This window comes from Ictalurus punctatus, chromosome 9 (genome assembly GCF_001660625.3).
Source record: "Ictalurus punctatus breed USDA103 chromosome 9, Coco_2.0, whole genome shotgun sequence".
Lineage (NCBI taxonomy): Eukaryota > Metazoa > Chordata > Actinopteri > Siluriformes > Ictaluridae > Ictalurus > Ictalurus punctatus.
This window is the reverse complement of record NC_030424.2, coordinates 22,566,765-22,587,188: the sequence shown is the minus strand read 5'-3', so window position 1 is coordinate 22,587,188 and position 20,424 is coordinate 22,566,765. Positions and strand designations below refer to the sequence as shown.

Below are 20,424 nucleotides of genomic sequence, written 5' to 3'. Positions count from 1 at the left end.
ATATATATATATGTATATATATATATATATATATGTATATATATATATATATATATATATATGTATATATATATATATATATATATGTATATATATATATATGTATATATATATATATATATATATATGTATATATATATATATATATATATATATATGTATATATATATATATATATATATATATATGTATATATATATATATATATATATATGTATATATATATATATATATATATATATATATGTATATATATATATATATATATATATATGTATATATATATATATATATATATATATATATATATATATATATATATATATATATATATATATATATATATATATATATACATATATATATATATATATATATGTATATATATATATATATATATATATGTATATATATATGTATATATAAAAAGTAATAATAATAATCATTAATTTCTAGGGTTGTTGTTTTTTAAACATTGGGGGGTTTTTTTCCCCCCCAAATTGTGTATTTTTCCAAACATTTATTTTTCTGTGAACACATTTACGAGACAGTCGAGATAAACGAGAGGAATGACATAATTGAATGTTTATGCACATTAATAATTTCCTGTAAAGCACCCTTCCAAAACCTCATCCTTGACCACAGGACCAAACCGCAGCCTGAGCTGAATTTTTTCACGGTGCCAAAATATAAGGACCTTACTTTAATATTGACTGGAAGATAGATCTAGTCATAACTTGCTACGCTTTGTAGCTCATCTGCATACAAAGTGGATTAGACAGGAATAGCAAAGTGGGTTAAAACTGAAATTTGAATATATTGAAGGCTTTTAAGGAAGCCATGAGGACTGTATTTGCATATTCAAGGAGGCAAAGTCTCTGTTATTCAAGGTCAAATGTATGACGTTTTTTTAATGCTACCTCTTTTAAGTTAATTTGCATCTGGTTTTGGGCGTCTGGTATAATAAGACTGAAAACATCCGTAAAAAAAAAAGGACTCTCCTTTCTTTTAGAATTAAATGTACTTAATAGAAAGTGAAATAAAAAGAACAAGACAAAAGTGGGTGAATGTTCCTCATCCGTGTTTGAGCGAGGGACTTCAGCGGTGCGCCACATAACAGACCAGTGACTCTATGTATCTTGTGAGGGTTATAAAAACAGTCCGTGCATCACGGTGTCATTTATATCCTCAATAAAAGTGCTTTTTTCAGCCCCCTTGATATCCCAACTCACAAGGCATGCATGCAAATGAAAGTTGGACAGAATCCCAAGAAAGATGATTTTTTTCCCCCCACCCCTTATGGCATCGTTCCTGTCTTCGTGTGTGGTTCTGTGGTCCTGATGTGAATCGGATGATTGTTATTCAGCTGTAAACCCTGCTTGATTCTGACATTATAATGTCAAACCAGTTGCAAAGGCTTTTATGTGTGTGACAAAAAAGAAATCTTGTGGGAAAAGTTTGATGTGTTGCAGGAGAGTGTGGAAATGGAAGGTCGTGAAGGTGCAGGTGTGTTGATCACAGTTCTGTCGTCTTCTTTTTGGCAGCGTGTTGTGGGAGCCGATGGGAGATGGCAAGCGCGTGATCTCTCTGGCTGAAAGCCACATCGTGCTCTGGGACCTTCAGGAGAGCTCCACCAAGGCCACGGTGAGATAGCAGCCCTCTCATTATTTGATAACCACTATATCAAACACTGCACACCCAGCCTGCAATCCGCGCCTGTTAGACAAAACACACTTGAGTCACCATCATTGTACTGAAACTTCAGTCTAAATTTTAAATGGTCTGCACTTATATAGCACTATTTTAACCTTAGCGGTTCCAAAGTGCTTTACACTGTATTTCATTCACCCATTCATACACACACTCACACACCAATGGTAGCAGAGCTGCCATGCAAGGCGCTAACTTGCCATCGGGAGCAACTTGGGGTTCAGTGTCTTGCCCAAGGACACTTCGGTATGTGGAGTCATGTGGGCCGGGAATCGAACCGCCAACCCTACGATTAGTGTACAACCTGCTCTACCACCTGAACCACAGCCACCCGAAACTCTGTATACCTTTATTTCTGTAGCATAGCTGTGAGTATCATGGATGAGAAATTTGATACGTTTCAATCCACTGAGAAGTGAAAAGTTAAACTGTTTACTTTAAATTTATAATTATTTGAACTGATTTTCTCAATCCAGTGTGAACGGGGTTGTGAAGCGATGCGAATGCTCTATCGTGAGAACGTCCGCACCGTTGACAGCAGAGGAAGAGGGACTCTGTACACAAATTGAGTCACCTAGAACATGAAAGATGTCTGCAGATTTCAACATAGAGGAGGACTTTCTTTTTTTTGTTTGTTTACTTTCGCATCAAAAACACAAAGTTGTTATGGTTCTCTCATCGAGATCTATGCAGAGGTGAAGATATTTTGTGAATAAAGCTTAACTGTAGTTTTTTTGCACACACACAGCATTCGTATCGCTTTATAAAATTGGGATTAAACCACAGGAGTCACATGGATTACGTTCACGATGACTTTATGAATTTTGGTTACTGGACTATAAATGGAGAGACAGAAATCACGGAGGTTTCATTAAAAATGTCTTCATTTGTGTTGCGAAGATGAACGAAAGTCTTGTGGGTTTGGAACGACATGAGGGTCAGTAACTGATGACAGAATTTTCATTTTTGAGTGAACTGTCCCTTTAAGTTGCAGTGGCTAGACACTGAGTAGAAGAATTCTGGTCTATTCTTTGAAATTTTTATTTATTTATTTATTTTAAATGTTGACAATCTGATGATCATAGTCAATAATTTCACTAACACTGCTAAGAATCATTCCTCATTACAAAACTTTGTTTAATCTTTTAATCCTGACATGAACTACAGATGATTCACGAAGGCCATTTTCGTGAGCTTGAGGAGATGGTGAAAGCCCCTGTTATGGTATAGTCCCATTAGGTTGATCTTTTCTCCTCCCACAACCCACTGCCTGTGCAATTAAGATGTCCGCAGTACTGCAAGTCCAGATGAAATGTGAGTTTAGGTTGGTTAACTTAATGTCCCATTAGTGAGGAGCCGCCGTGTTGAAGGTATTCATTAATAATGCGCTGCAGTCATTACTAATTAATTTCTTGCCGACTGAAATTCACAGGCTGGACGTGTCTCGGGCCTTTTAGGACGTAACCCCGACTTGACATTTGAGAGCCTGTGTGCGCGAGTAGAGAACTGCAAAGACGTCAGCTCCTTTCAGACCGCGCACACACAAACACACTCGACCTCAGCAGAGGTTACTCACGAGGTCCATGGTCAGCCTCTCTAAGCAGTCACGCTAATGTCAGCTTTGTATGCAGAGCGAAAGGGGGGTTATCGAGTGACGAGGCCCGTTGAGAGAGCAGCGTCCATTAAAAGAGACGTGAGAACAGGAGAGCGAGAGAGAGAGAGGACGCTCAGTCAGGTTCTGGCAGCGCTGATGAGAATGCTAATCTCCCTCATGCAAACCTCCCATACACACGAAAACATGCCAGCTCTCTTCATCTCGTCTATCCCCACATCCCTTTTTTCCTTCTGAGCCAGAACGCCTCACGTTGATGTGTTCATCATGGCTGCGTCCTTGCTGCTGCTCAGGCTGTAAAGCTTTTTTGTTTCTTTTTTTTTTCCCCTTCCCCAAATCTCTGTGAATTCTGCTCGAGAATTCGACAGGCTCACGACTTCACGGCTTACCAAACACCCAAGCTAAAGCCAAGCCAGCTTAGCAAAACAGCACAGTGTGAGAAATAGCAGCGAGCTTTCAGTGAATCTCATGAGCGGGAAAGAAGTGTATGCCATCATACCACTGAGTTCACGCTAATGTTTAATGGCATTGAGGCTAATGGAGGCTGGCGAGGGTGGAGCTTGTGATGGGCACCGCAGTATAAGATGTGTTCCCTTCTTTCATGTCGTAATAGTGAAATTATCATCCATATTTATTTAGCACCGTTCAGTTCCAGAAAAATCTCAAGGTGCTTCATATGAATGAAGAAAAAAAAAATTTCCCTAGAAGAATGTTGGATGATAGAGTAATGAGTCCCTACCCGGTGTGAGTATGAGGCCAGGATCGATCAGCTCTAGCATGCTTTTGTGCTCTGGCTTTCCTCCAAGAAGCCTTCAAAAAATAAAACCACTATAGGAGGAAAGGCAGGGTAAGATCTGGCTTGTCTATCTGTTCGTACAGTGCCAAGTGATGAACAAAGCAACACAGGACAACTCCCAAACACACTCAGTACACTGGCCTTTGTTTATTATTATTCGATATGGCTACATTGTTTCGCTGTACTTCATTCTATCCCAAGACTGTCTTTTCCAAGAGTGATGATGTGCCCTTCTTCTGTTCTTTTTCTTTTCTAAACCATCCTGCCACGTTTTCGTTAAATTGTTTTATTGTTTCACGGTCGTCTTTTAGCCTACATTTCCTCAAATCGCTTATGCAGCAGTTTTACCTTTTCTCATTAGATATCTACTGTAGTTCAAAATGACACCATGTACTAATGTAGGCAGGAAGAAAAAAAAAAACCAAAAACAATAATAAGCTTGCAGTTACCTCAGCAATATGTCATCATACCTTAAACTGAATGCAGACAGCAGCATTAGGAGAAGATAAAGCCGATTTTAAGCTGAGCTGGTTCACTGAGTCTGCTTTTCCTTGTGTTGATTCCAGGCAGATGGAATATTTTTTTCTCAGCTCTTCTTCTTACTGGCTTTAAAAAAAAAAAAAAACGCACACACACACAACGATCTGTGATAAGGGTAGAGAAAATGGGCAAATTTTTGTGGACACCTCACCATAACAATCATGTGCTTTTTAGGCACCCACAAACTCCCGTTTGCACTTAGATTAAACTTCACTCTTCTGGGAAGGCTTTCCGCTAGACTTTCAGCCACAAGAGCATTAGTGAGGTCAGGAACTGATGTCGGGCGAAGGCGCCTGAAGTCAAATTGGTGTTCCAGTTCATAACAAAGGTGTTCAGTGGGTTTGAGGTCAGGGTTCTGAGCAGGACACTTGAGTTTTTCCACTCCAACCTTGGCAAACCATGTCTTCATGGAGCCCACTTTGGTTATCGTCATGCTGGAACTTGTTTGGGCCTCTTAGTTCCACTGAAGGGAAATTGTAACGTTACAGCATAGAAAGACATCCTATACAGTTGTGCGCTTCCAATTTTGTGGTGAAGAAACACATATAGGTGTGAGGGTCAGGTGTCCATAAACTTTTGGCCATATAGTGTATATATGGTAAGATTTTCCCTTAATTAACATAATGTACTGCATCAGTTAGAATGAACAAACCATGAACTGTATATTAATGTACCATACGTTATATGCCAGATAACTTAAATGCCAGCTATATGCATTTGTATTAGTCTTCAACATTAATGTAAATTTAAATCTAGTCACTAAATGTTGAACTCGGGTCTCTAAGTCTAAATACTGGCACCCACAATTTAGCTTTATTTATCATTTTTTGTTCAATTAACCATTTACATTCAAACATATTAAAGAATTAAAACCCTAATTCATGTTAGTCATTGCAGACGAGCTATTTCTGATGTATGGTATAAATATTGATTCATCCTCAGCCTTTATCCCTTACAGAAACATTGTAAAAATAACTCAAATGGTATTTCAGGCTATATATTCTGTATTTTGTTCATTGAAACTCACCTATAGAACATTCTAGAAAAGCCATCAAGGACACTCAAAGACTCACAGCAGCTCCTGACATTGATTTTCCAATGAAAAGGTGAAAAGTATGGTTTCTATCTCACAGAGGTAGCCCTGTCTCTTTGACTCGCATCAATATGAGCAGTTTCAGCCTTCAGGGCGTGTTCACCGGGGCACGATTTCCGCTCTCAGGCCGTCCTGGACAGGACACAAGCCTGCTAAGGCTCCTCTGTGAATATGCAGCCATTGATTGAGATGTGTGTGTGTGGATCGATTTGCCTCTCCAGATCTCCAACAGTGCCACCTTGGAAGGCAAAGGGCAGCTGAAATTCACCTCGGGTAAATGGAGCCCCCACCACAACAGCACCCAGCTGGCCACCGCCAACGACACGGCCATCCGAGGATGGGACCTTCGCAGCATGAGGTGAGCTCATGGGTCAGAGGTCACAGGCTCGAGCAGAAAGCTGATGAGATATTTCCATATAGCTCTGAAAAGTTTTAGCTCTCCACCACCACCTGCTGTTTGATATTCCGTCCTCATATTGTTAGATTCTATGTGAGAAGGTACAAAATAGTATCTTTATGGAAAATAGAAAAGAAATTCATATTCATGAGTATACAGTACATACCTTCCTAAAAATGTGTAGCATAATCACTCGCTTTATATTTGTTTTGCATGTTTTTATAATTATTATGAACAATGCTGTATTTAGAATGACCTCATTGGGCAGTATTTGAACCAAAAATGATTAATCTTGGCAGGCATTTCATTCAGTGTTATCACGTCATAACATTTGTTTACTCTCAACCATTTGCCAACTTCTCAGCTTAGATAAAAGCTGTGCTTTTTAAATAAAGATAGATTTGTTATGGAAGAGCACTCACCTTTGTGCTCACCGTAATTATCCAGTTAATAGTGTCAGCTTCAGACATTCAGCACGTAGGCCATAGAGTGTCTGGTATCTTTTTGTACACTTTTCTGGCCACAATTCAGAATCTTAAACTAATCTGATTGGCTCACCGCACATTCATGCGACTGTTTGAATACAGCAATGAGCTTATATTGAATACACGATGAGCCTTTTGAAGCATGAAATAATACATTCAGAGAATCCCATCTTTATTGAAGATTTATTAAAGCGTTTTATTTTAAAAAGTTGTGAGTAAATAATATGATTGACTACAGAAAAAGGTCTTTGGTTGGCTAGCCGTCATGTCAATCAAATCACTTCTTCCTGTGAAATTAGACATACCTTTCCTGTGTTTTATTGACAAAGCATCCATGAGTCTGGAATAATTTTTTTTTAATTTTTTTTTTTTTTTTTTACACTTTTCTGGCCACAAGTTTTAGAATCTTAAAGACTGCAATCTGATTGGCTCACCACACTTCCATGCGACGGTTTGAATACTGCAGCGCAACGAGCTTTTTGGAGTGTGAAATACTCACTGGACTGAAAAAATGTTCTTAGAACCCCGTCTTTAAAAGTTATTAAAGAGTTTTGTTTGAAGAAGTTGTGATGATTAAATGAGATAATCTGATGGGCTACAGGAAAAGATTTGTGGTTGGGTATCTGCCATGTCAATCAGGGTATCCGCCATGCCTCTATGCGTAAAATGAGATCCTAATGTATCAGACTTTTGCGCGAATGCTAGAAGTCTGGCTTTTTACATAACCTGTCTGTTAGGTAGTGTTATGTTCAGTCGCAAAATTGAATAAACAGAATGACTATGCTGATCATTTTTGAATGTAAATATGACTGTCAGTCAACTTATTTGGGAACATATTCCTCAGCTTGAGTGATCAGAGGTGATCTGTTCGCCATGTTTTAATGCAAAGACTTTCATGGAAAATACCAAAATAATCGTAATGCATTTGCAGCGAAGACTTTAAGCAATACTGCGGCTAATTTGTGACGGCCTTTATCTTCAGAGTTCAGAATGCACTGTCGGTGTCGAATACTGCGACGCATTGTATAACCGAGTATCGGCGCATCTCTAATTTCCATATACAGCCACGGTTTCACCCCGTGTGTGACGGCGTGGTGTGTGCCACTTAGTGAGGCAGGGCTGGTGCAGTGAATCATATGAAGCAGATGGGCGATGGAATGAAATGAGGCTCTGTGTGGGCTCTACAGCCAGAATAATAATCACAGCACTATTGATCCCTGGGATAACACAGAGCCAGACCTTGAGAGGCTGAGTGAAGGAAAGATGGAGAAAGAGTGCAGAGCAGGGAAGGAGAAAGAGACCGAGAGAGGACGAGATAACAGCAGGAATGGAGAGGAGATTAGAAGAGATAGCGAGGGATGGACAGTAGAGATACGAGACGAAGCGGAAGTGGAGTGAGAGTTGGAGGAAAATGAGAATTGCGCTGAGATGCATGGCAGAGGAAATACAGATTAAAGGGATAAAACAGTGAGGCTATAAGAGTATCAAGGGATTCACTAAATGCTATTGTAAATTATATTACCAGCCTGCTTTTGTTTTTCTTTTACATATTGCGTAAAATGACTAAGTAAACAAAAAAACCCTACAGGTTTATGGACAGTAAGTTGGATAGACATCGTAATTTATATGTTAATATACAGGGTTTGGGCAAAATAACAGAAACAGCACATGAAAAAAAAGTTTTATTCTGTGTTGATTAATACATACAGAACCTTAAGAGGCCATGCATTATTATTATTTATTATTATTATTATTTCCCTTCTTGTTTTCTCGTGATCTCGATGTAATTTTATCACGAGAAGATCTCGCGCCTTGTGAACGGGACTGGCGTTGTGTGCACGTTGGCATCTTTACCATCATAAATTCAATAAATTCTCGCTGTAGAGATGGACTTCATCTCCGCATTAATAGAAAAGGGTGTCCCCCTTCTCATGTATCGGACACTAATGTGGAAGTTGTCAGTCACTGAGAGACATAGAGCTGTTTCGGCTTGAGTGAGTCCCTGATCAAAGTAAAAACTAATTTGTTTGTCCATGATGCTACAGGATTGCGCTAAGCTTTCCGTGTCTTCGGAACAATCAAAACATGTCATGTCGATATCCCGGGAAAACAACTGTTTTGGTCTAGAGAGATCACAAGAAATTTAAGTCGTAATCACAAGAAAACAAGAAAGGAAAAAATGATAATAATGCATGGCCTCTTAGGGCTTCTATAAATACAGTGTTGTTTCCACTAATTCACAATCACTTGTCTACATAATTTAAGGCAAATAATAAACAGGTTTAAAAATGTATTACTTAACAAAGAAAAATTGTTGATATGGCGATATGGTTCTTTCCATAAGGAGAGGTTTATTTCACATTTATTAAAGGAGTCTTCTGTGTCAGCACTTTGTAACAGTCAGTAGGTTTTCCGCCTTGGGAGAGGCGTCAGGATAGAGGACCTTACACTTTCTGGTTTCTTGGTAACATGACAAGATTCAAGAAAGAAATGAAAGAGAGGCTGGTGAGGGAAGGATTTATTTAACGTACCTGTGCTTACATAAGTAATGACAGGGACTAACTTGTCTTGCAGATGTTCTATATAGTACAGGGAAAATCCTATAAGACCTTTGGGCCATATCACATCACCCTATCATGGATTATTTTCATGCACAGCATGCACCATCGTGTTTTTACTCTTTATGTATCAGGGCGTTTGAAAACTGTTTGATAATAATAATAATAATAATAATAATAATAAGCAATCAATCAATCAATCAATCAATCAAAATGAATTATATAGATTGCTTAAAAGGATATTTAAAAAATGCTCTCAGTCTCCAGAAATGATGTTGCCTTTTTGTCCAAATATGAGGTTAGACACATCTCTCGCTCATCAATCAGCATGGGGAAATAACAAATACGGTCATAATTGAAAGGTTGAAAGTCTGGAACAGTTGTTAGACATTATAGGGAGATGCTCAGTGCTGTTGTTCTCTTCTGGAAAGGTTACAGTAGAGACTGTGGGGTGCCGATTATTTGGCAGAAAATTCATCCACTATTTATTATATTTGGGGAGAAAAATGTGTTAAAACCATACAGCTTACACACATGTTCAAAATATCATTTAAAACAATAATAATAATTTTAGCTCCTTTTTCATGAGGGGTGCCAATAATTCTGAAGCTAACTGTACTGAAGAGAAGGATTTCCAGATTTACAGATGGGCTATAGGGCTGGAAAGAGATTGAAAACACACACACACACACACACACAGTTCTCTCAATGCGTCCAGTTCTTTCAGCAGCTGTGTGCTAGCAGTAAGAGTGCGGTTCTCTTCTGCTCCACTGCCCATCAGACATCCTCCAGAGTGTCTGTGCTGGCTTGTCAAGTGGAGTGTGAGTCAGTACAGCACTGCCCTGGTCAAAAACGTCAGCTCTCTCTATACTTCACACCAACGCGGAGGATAGCAGAGCGCAAAATAAGCAGAAAATAGCGATCTTATTAAACTTATTAAAGTGGATTCAAAGATCAATTACAGCTGTTGTTTGTTGGTAGAGAAGCTAGAGCCAGCATTGTGCTGCTAAGGACTGACGTAATCTGTAATTACATAAATGCGTCAGTAACTCTGCTGTTGGTCTCCTGTGGAAAGGCTACTTCTGAGTTCAGTGAGCCTTCCTGGATTTTACAGCGTAATCATGCTAGGAAATGATTTCGCTCCATGCGAACGGACGACAATAATCACACTTAAAATCCTGAGCATGTGTTTTCTCAAGGCTATTTAAACATCAGCCTCACTTGCACCATGTGCACACGCACCATATTATTTATCTGGTTTTATAGGAAAACAGGAAATGAGGTGTACATCAGGCCAGTGTTTCATGTCGATGTTCTGTCTGTTCATCAGTCTGCAGCCCTGCTTGCACCTCTGAGGCACAGTGTGAGAGAGCTAGAGCATGCGCACACACACACACACACACACACACACATATTCACCACCACCCTGGAACTGTGTGAACACTGTGCATTAGCTGTCAGCTCTGATGCCACACTACACACAGCATCTCATGCAAACAAAAACAGAGGTATGTGCTGCAGTGTAGCTTTCTGAGAGACAGGAAGGGACAGAAGAGATAGAAAGTGTGTGAAGAGATACAGAGAGGGCATCTAACTGCTAGTGAAATTGCAGTTGCAGAGATGGCTGATAAGCGAGACGTGATTACAGCCTGATCGCTACGTGATTATTCGCATTTGTGTGCAGGACAAATAAAAGAACTCGGCTAATTAAAGAGCTGTGTGCCAGACGTGTGCAATTCCCCTGTTGTTTTTTTCTAGTCGTTCTGTGTCTATAGTGGTTCTTCTTCTCAAGGTGCGCACAAATGCTTCATACAAATACATACAATGACTCATACAAAATACGTAAAAAAAAACGATCCATACAAGTTTCATACAGATGCTTGAAAGATGTATAAATGCTCGTTTTCGACGTTTGAAATATGCTTTAGAAAAACGGCTGAAATACTTTTAAATAGTATAAATGAAGACACAAGAAGACTACGTAAACATTTCATAGGTCTATAAATTCACGTCGTTTTGCCAGCTGAGCCGGTAGTTCCAAGTACGCTCTCTCAATAGCAGGTACAGTGAGGAGTTTGCAAGATCCGTCATTTATTCATCATTATCATGGTCAGGGTCGTGATGAATCCAGAGCCTATCCCAGTAACACTGGGGTGAAGGGGGGAGAATTCATCCGGGATCGGACTCCAGTACATGAAAGGGTCCCTGGTTCGATGTCTGGTCTGTGGGTTTCCTCCGGGTACTCTGGTTTCCTCCACCAGTCCAACGACATGCGTTGTAGGCTAATTTGTATTTCCAAATGATCCTTAGTGTGTGAATGTGTTCCCAGTTGTGAATTGCGATGACTCGGCACCCCGTCCAGGGTGCCTCCCGCCTCGTGCATGAGTTCCCTGGGATAGGCTCCAGACTTCACGCGACCCTGTGTAGGATAAGCAGTATGGAAAAGGGATGGATGGATGGATGGATGGATGGAAGTATCATATGTGCCTGTGAATGAGTTGTTACTATAGAAATGATAATGTATTAGACCCAGTGCATTAATATAAACCTGTGATTTGCCTTTCAGCGAGAATTATTGTCAGAGCTGCTATTATAGGAAAAAATTTGAAAATTCAACAGCACTCTGATATAATTACATTTAATTATGCCAAAATCGTATAGTAGTGTTGTTCCATTTCTTATCTACTTTCCATATGAACTGTCCAGTCATTTCTCCATAAAGGTTTATTGAAAATATAAATAAACTTATTATCCTTACTTATCTTTAAGATTATGATTACTGTATTTCAGTCAGGTATTTTTTTTTGTTGGTAGATTGAGGTCACCTCTGGACCTCCTGACTTTGGCTCACTCTGATCTTCCATTACCTTTGTAAACCTTGCTAACCTTGAAAGCATTTTGCCATGCTCTGAAAATGCACGTGCTACCCACACCAAGCTTTTACCCCTTCTGCTAAAGCAGGCAGAGACCCTTTACCTCCTCACCTCATTTCTAATGGATGTGTGAAATGCTTTTTGCGTGCGTGCGTATGTGCACATATTCTGGGCTGTTGTCATGGCAACAGAGGTCCTGGACATGACCAGATCTCTTCAGTCGTGTCTTTTCATCACCACCACCAGCTGATTGGTGCTGGAGCAGGGGCTCCGCTTAACTTATGTGTACAAAAACCAGAGGGGGAGCTCTGCTGACTGGACCATGTCATATCCCGAGGCCTGATCCCTGTCGCTTTTTTTGCAGAGTGTGTCCCCGAATCACAGCTCAACCCAGGATTTGCCTGGTCGGGTCCCAATTTCAGATTTGCAAGCGTGGAAGACTTTGGAGCGGCAAGGCTAACCCAATTTCCTGCTCCATTTCTCTGGCTAGCTTTAGCAGCCACTGCCCCTCGACCTTTGGGGGTGGAGGAGTTTATAACCAAAGGCTAACGGTCACCACCGTTACCTCTGCATGGCGGTAGTGATCTAGAATATGTCTGCTTTGGTTCGTGATACTTTTCAACAAATCGAAAGCTCTCCCTTTTAGGAAGATGAGATGATGAGTGATGACATTTTTTTTTTCCCCCTCAGTCTACTCTGTTGATGTCTTAATATTCATACATCATCTCATAATGGGACCGGACGTTTTAACCTTTGCCTGTGCTTGGCAACCACAGGCTCCCGCAGAACGATTTGAATTGAGACTTTAATCTTGACCTAATTGAAGCCCCCACGCTCCCCTCTGGTCAAATTTCCTCACCCCTAGTTTTAATAAGCTTTTTAATTAGCATGTTAATTGCATAATGAGATCAGTGGACGAGAGATAGCCGGCTAACAGAGACAGAAAGAGCAAAGGGGTGCAGTGGGCTAGAGATGTTGAAGGACCCCAGGCACCCCTGTCAGTCGCCCATACTAATGAAGCCAAGGTCCTTTAGACTGAGTTCATACACATGCGGTGGCTTTTACAAGTTCTTGCAAACCGAACACACGCTCTGCACTGGGAAGTCATCACTTTGCATGAGGACTAGAGCAGCCTGCAACAAGCTTTATGGCTTGTCACATTTTTATGACATGAGATGGAGGTTTGGCCTTCAGAGCTACAGTGCCAGACTGGTTTTTGATTCATGGGAAATCTATGTAAGCCCTTGCTCTCTCTCTCCATCTCTCTCTCTCTTTCTCAATTCTTTTATTTGTTTCCTCCTCGTGTTCTTCCTCTCTCATTCATTATCACTATACAGAAATTTCTTTTTCCTCTCACCCACACAGTCAGATCTACTGCATCGAGAATGCCCATGGGCAGTTGGTGCGAGACTTGGACTTCAACCCCAACAAGCAGTACTACCTGGCCAGCTGTGGGGACGACTGTAAGGTCAAATTCTGGGATGTGAGGCACATCAATGAGCCTGTCAAAACCCTGGAGGAGCACTCCCACTGGTTAGCGGCACACAAACACACGCAGAGTATAGAAATAAACACATAAGCATCGCCTTTGTGTACAAAAGCAGATGAATTTCAGCTCATGCATGACCATCCGTATAAACAAAGGATTGTCGTACGGATTTGTAAGCTCAACTGAAAGCTTTTTTTTTTTTTTTTTTTTTTTTGTTGTTTTTGTTTTTCCTCGGATGTGCGTTTTGTGTCTTGTGTGTGTTGACATTTTAATTAGCTTCATAACGGCAACAGTATTTCGTGTCTCGTTTAGAGGTCATGTATATGAGGCAGTTTGTAATTTACCATTCCAGTTCACATTCCCAGCCAGCCAGCCAGCCACACACACACGCGCACACCAATCGCTCCAGAAAGTGTCAGACATTGGATGCTATCTCTCGAAAACACAGCACCACTGTATCAATAACAACCCAGTTTTGATCCTATTTAGATAAGAAATTATAGACCCGCAGCGCGCCTGCGCTCCGCTCGTTTTTTGTCATTTGTTCAGTTGGCAGCGAGGCCTTGGCTGAGCTTTGGGAGGGAGGAATTAGGGAATATTTTGGGACGGAAGCAGATTAGTTAGACTGTAGGAGCAGGGTTGACTGAGCCAGATTTAGCTGTCGACAGCCAAGTTATCCTCCAACAATCCCCTTCTATGAGGGGCTGGGATCGTCTCCTGAGCCATGCCTGAGGCTTAGACAGAGAGAGAGAGAGAAAATGTTAGCGAGGTGGAAAAACAAGGAGAAAATTGGAGTAGGAGAGGGAAATTAGGAGCTAGGTAGTTTTTCGATAGAGCAGAATTAAGCGAGAAGCCAAGTTTCTAAAAGAACAATGAAAACGGGATTCTATAGGCAAACCATTCACTATGCAATACATCCATGTCTTAATTTACTAAACGTTTGAGTGTGTAAAATGTGAGATAAATCCCAGAGAAAAAAAAATACAGTACACGATGAATTATTAAAAGAGTTTACAGTGGATTGCATCTCTCACAAGAGCAAAATAACATGCTTTGCAGGTTCACCTTAATGAATATGTAATTTGGCATGTTTCTGCCTAATAGCGCAAAATGACACAGAAAGATTCTTTTAGCCCCAGCAATGTGATTTACTAAACCCGAATATAAACCTTTTTTCCACCATTTGGAGACAAAATAAAAGCATTATTTTATTAAGCTTTGTAGAAGCAGTCTCTGTAACTCACAGCCTGTAATTGTTGTTATGCTTGACTTTACACATACATCAATCAGCCATAACATTAAAACCACCTGCCTAATATTGTGTAGGTCCCTCTTGTGCTGCTAAAACAGCTCTGAACCATCAAGGCATGAACTCCACAAGACCTCCTGAAGGTGTGCTGTTGTATCTGGCACCAAGATGTTGATGCCAGATACAGATCCTTTAATTCTTGTAAGTTGTGTGGTGGGGCCTCCATGGATCGGATTTGTTTGTCCAGCACATCCCACAGATGCTGGATCGGGTTGAGATCTGGAGAATTTGGAGGCCAAGTCAACTCCTTGAACTCTGTCATGTTCCTCAGACCATTCATTCTGTTCCTGAAGAGTGTTCTGACACCTTTCTATCATAGCCAGCATTAACTTTTTCAGCAATTTGTGCTATAGTAGCTCTTCTGTTGTATCGGACCAGACGGGCTAGCCTTCGCTCCCCACGTGCATCAGTGACCCTTTGGGCGCCTATGACCCTGTTGTCGATTCCCTGGTTGTCCTTCCTTGGAACACTATTGGGGGGTACTAACCACTGCATACCAGGAACACCCCACAAGACCTGCCGTTTTGGAGATGCTCTGACCTAGTCGTCTAGCCATCCCAATTTGGTCCTTGTCAAAGTCACTCAGATCCTTACGCTTGCCCATTTTTCCTGCATATAACACATCATCATCGTCATCTTCAAGAACTGATTGTTCATTTAATGCGTAATGTATAACACCCCTTGACAGGTGCCATTGTAATGAGATAATCAGTGTTATTTACGTCGCCCCTCGGTGGTTTTAATGTTATGGCTGATCTGTGTATTGGTGACAATTCTCTTTGAGATGCGATCACAAAATGCCTATTGAATATAATTAGCACATACAAAACAATCCTTGGTTCCTCTCAAGATTTCAACGTCATTTGTGTCAAAGTTTTCCTTGCCACCGTCGCCTCTGGCTTGATCATTAGGGATATATTTATACATTTATCAAGTTTAGATACGGAATATATTTCTGTAAAGCTGCTTTGTGACAATGCCCAGTGTTAAAAGTGCTACAAGCGCCCCACAAATTAGTATTTGTTATTTAGGATTTTTGTAAATCAGGACTCCTGTATGCAGTATTTGATGTTTTTTTTGTTATTGTTGTTATCATTATTATTGTTGTTGCTGTTTTAGGGTGTGGAGCGTAAGGTATAACCACTCCCATGACCAGCTGCTGCTTACAGCCAGCAGTGACAGCAGAGTGATCCTGTCCAACATGGTTTCCATTTCCTCTGAGCCCTTTGGCCACTTTGTAGATGACGACGACCTCAGTGACAGTGAGGAGAATCACCATGAGGAAAAGTGTGTTTCCCTCTCTCTCTGTTTCACTTCTGTTCCCTCCTTTTCCTTCTCTATATGGTAGATTTTTGTTTTGTCGTCGTTCTGTGAATGACACAGTGGTGCAGCCTCACAGCTCCAGGGTTCAATGCCGAGTTTGTCTGTGGGGCGTTTTACATGGGATTTCTCTCGGGTTCTCCGGTTTCCAACAACCCCCCCCCCCCCCCCCCCCCCAAAAAAAAATAAAGGTAGATAGATTGTGTGTGCATGGTACTCTGTGATGAATGAGTGAATGAACACTTCTTCAGACTCTCTGATGTCATTGACAGCTGAGATATAACAGTAATGGCAATATGGCAAAAATATCATGTGGGGGCGGTTATGTAGGTATGTCGCATAGTACTATCGAGTGTGGGGATGACATGAGGATTTCATTACAGTACAGTAAAACAGTCCTTAAGTACAGAAACCTGTCTTTAGCAGCAGTTACACTGGATTTTTGCCTTGTGAACTTACTCACCAGGGTTTAGCAAAAATCAGCCGATGGAGTGATGAGAAATTATGTTGACTGGGGAACAGAAAAAGCTTCTTGCCAAAGTAAAAATGGTAATAATAATCAATCTCTGCTTGTTTTTTCGTCTTCCAGAAAGCCGTGACCCGTGCCCCATGCTTTTGTTTTCTATTGGACCACACTTCCAAGAGATTATTATCAAAGTTATTCTATTTATTATTAAGTTCATTTCATTGTTATATTAGCCTATTTGACTGGTGGGTCACTTGAATGAGTTTACTCCAATCCTCAATATCTCAAAAACAAGTCGTCCTGTAATTAATGTTAACATGGATCTAATTGCTAATTAAAATAGAAATGTGTGGAGAGTTAGAATAAAAAGCTCTCTGACTCCAATAAATAGCAAAAATATTATTGTACACATTTAACAAATTAGCTTTACACCCTGCTTGACTTTCTCTATTACTTTAATACCTTCCTGCTTTAATTGGTGCTGCTTTGTCTTGTACGTTGCCCAGTTTCCCAAAAAGCATGATTTCTGCTGCTTATGTATAGAAGGGGTTATGATAATAACCGAGTGCATATGCGACCAGGTACAACTGAACTTCTTCTGTTTGATTTGTGCAGGAGCAAAGAGCCACTGCAGGACAGCATCATTGCTACATATGAGGAGCACGAGGACAGCGTGTATGCGGCAGAGTGGTCTTCAGCTGATCCCTGGCTCTTCGCTTCGCTCAGTTACGATGGGAGGCTGGTGATTAACAGAGTGCCCAGGGCTCTGAAATACCGCATCTTACTGTAGCATGACTAAAGCGGTGAGCGAGAATGAAAACCGTTTTTTGGACGGCTGAATGCAAGAGAGACGTGAGTGAAACGAATGTTAAACACTGAGCAAAGTAATGAAAGAAAGTTGGTCTACATCTGCATTAAAAATACACGGCCGCTATTAACACTACCAATTAGAGGCAGCCCTGGAGAGTAGAGTGATGGCTGCAAGGCTGTTTGAAGGAGAGAAGGCTGGAGGGCATGGAGTGGCATATGGCTTTGAAAAAGCCCCTCGAGTTGATAGCCAGCATCTATTCTGTTAGTTCTGTTAGAAGCTTGCTTTATCTCGCCCAGCCTCGGGCACCACTGCTGAGTAGAAAGTGCAGCTAGGGAGAACAGCGGGGCTACTCTCCTCTAGCCTTCACTTCTCTTCTCCATTACATACCACAAGCACACAACTCCAGCTATAGGGAGAGAGATGAGAAATGAATCTGCATCCAGACTTTAAAAGCGTTAACGTGACATTTTTGGTGCATTTTACCAGCTCTGTAATAAGTAACATTTTGTTATTTAACAGCTCGATAAATCGTGACCGTAATATTGTAAGGTTATATCTAGGTTAAGAATGAATGGGAGATGGGACTTTATAATATTAAAGTTCGGAAATGCTGTCAGTCTGAAACCTGTACTGAAAAAAATGATATCTTAGCAAGTAAAAATATACTGTTTGATAGCAACAATATATTGTTATCAAATATAAAATTATTCAGACTGTTTTCAGAAGCTTTTATTCATTTCAAGCTATACATTTGTCTTGTTCTGATTGGTTTTGCTTCTTTCTAGAAATAAATGCTTACAATTAGAATAAGAAAAAAATTTCAAACATTAAATGAGTAAAAATGTCTAAAAATAGGTTTAATAATCATATTTGGTTTATTCCTATTATAATAGGAAATACTACATAAATCTGACTATATTCATGATGTTTTCACTAGCTAATATGTCATTTTTTGCAGTCTAATGTCCTGCAATGAACGGTTTAAATTCTTGTGAGCGTATTTATTTTGCAGATGTATCAAATGTTCTGCACGGTTTAATTGATTATTCTGATTATCCCTGTACATTCCAAATAAAATGGATTTGAGAGGCCAAGAATTTATACTTCGGCAGTGTTTGTGGCTGTTTTAATACACTTCATCGCATTTTCAATACATTTCTTCATAGACAGCGTCACGTTTCAAGTTTGAGGCGGAAGCAATCGCAGATTTTCAAACAGTTTAATAAACGAACAAACAACAAAACAAATAAGTACAGCACATGTCGTCATATCACTATTTCTGCCCATAAGGTCAACAGTAAATAAAATATCACTCGAGTCGACATTTATACTGTAGTAGTATTTACTTTAGTTCTATTCACATAGACATGTTACACATTGAGTTTTTAAATGGTAAATGCATGATGGTTACTAATATTAATTAGCTAGATATCTTATTTTTAACAAACGAACGCATTCATAGAAGCGCCCATGTTTTTTCTCCGCTTTATACGGTCCCCTCTGAAAGTATTGGAACAGCAATATTGTACTTGCTATATATTGAAGACACTTGGATCTGAGATAAAAAAAATAATAATAATAATAATAGACGATAGATTAGAATGTCAACTTTCATTCCCTCATGTTTACATCTAGATGTATTGAACAACATGGGACATTGCACCTTTTGTTGAACCAACCCATTTTTTCCAAGTGAGCAAAACTATTGGAACACATGCCTGTTTGTTTCTTGCTGCCCAGGTGTGCCCTGTTAAATTGATTGTTTAAAGCATTAATAGCTCTGAATGTTTACTCTTGGCTTGAACCCTAGGTTTTGCCTTAAAAAGGATAAATAAACATGAAGTCCAGAGATGTTTCTATGGGAGAAATGCAATCCATTTGGAAGCTATGAAAAGAGGGAAAATCCATCAGAGCCATTGCACAAGCATTGGGCATAGAAATGCATCTAATCTAATTGGGAGGAACTTCATCATGCAGCAAGACAATGACCCAAAAAGTACTGCCAACTCAACAAAGGACTTCATCGGGGGGGAAAGTGGAAGGTTTTAGACTGGCCAAATTAATCACCAGACCTTAATCCAGTTGAGCAGCATTTCACCTCCTGAAGAAGAGACTGAAAGGAAGAAACCCCCCAAAATCAACAACAACTGAAACTGTACCACGGCACAAGCCTGGAAAAGCAACACAAAAGCAAAATGCAACAGTTTGCTAATGTCAGTGGGTCACAGGCTTGATGCAGTTATTGCAAGTAAGGGATATTCAACCAAATATTAAATGTTATTTACTTTAATTTACTTTATGACTGTCTGTTTCTATACTTTTATGCCATGATTTAAGTTGTTTAGCACATCTAGATGTAAATATGACGAAATTAAAACGGAAATTCTGATCTGTCTTCTCGTATTCATCTTTTGATCTCAAACACAAATGTCTTCAATGTACAGCAAAAAAAAAAAAAAAAAAAAAGAGAATTGGTCTTGGTGTTTCAATCCTTTTAAAGGGGACTCTAGCTTGAACATTTCCAAGTTTAGACTTCCCACTTCTGTGTTAAGTCGAATTGATTCTGTATGTTGGCGCATTTGCTTTTGAAACAGGAAGTCACATGATGGTGTGTTGAAGTGCTTGACTGGTTTGCATTAGCATTTGAGATTCATCACTCCTTCACTGGACAGTGGTTTAGTGAACTAGCTAAATACGAAGAACAGCGAACAGTTTATAACGAGCATTTTTTTCCCCACTGCCACCTTCACCCATGCCTGTCGACTTTAATAAAAGATGCTGTGTGTTTTTGGAGACCTGCCATACTGTACATGCTTGCGCCAAGGTCGATCATCAGTGGTGCCACATGATATGTGATCTAGAGCCGCAGGGGTCATCATCGGGAGGCATCTGACATATCTGAATGGAAGGCTTATAATTAATTTATAATATTAAGCTAGTTGATAAAATGATTGAGAAACCCTGA

The 20,424-nt window shown here is 39.9% G+C and overlaps 1 protein-coding gene and 1 non-coding gene across 4 annotated transcripts in view; both read left to right on the top strand.

Moving 5' to 3' along the window:
* Window positions 1-18,560, top strand: part of eipr1 (EARP complex and GARP complex interacting protein 1) — a 40,071-nt gene extending 21,511 nt beyond the window's left edge. For all 3 annotated transcript variants that reach the window (XM_017476251.3, XM_053682467.1, XM_053682468.1), the window contains 5 exons: window positions 1,545-1,644; window positions 5,973-6,109; window positions 13,430-13,597; window positions 15,982-16,149; window positions 17,264-18,560. In XM_017476251.3, the coding sequence (XP_017331740.1) occupies window positions 1,545-1,644; window positions 5,973-6,109; window positions 13,430-13,597; window positions 15,982-16,149; window positions 17,264-17,438 (748 nt within the window). In that variant the 3' untranslated portion in view covers window positions 17,439-18,560. The remainder of the gene's footprint in view (window positions 1-1,544; window positions 1,645-5,972; window positions 6,110-13,429; window positions 13,598-15,981; window positions 16,150-17,263) is intronic.
* LOC124628544 (small nucleolar SNORD12/SNORD106) lies at window positions 12,717-12,792 on the top strand. Its single transcript, XR_006983117.1, has one exon. It is a non-coding gene; the product is annotated as a small nucleolar SNORD12/SNORD106 (small nucleolar RNA).
* Window positions 18,561-20,424: the final 1,864 nt, after the last annotated feature.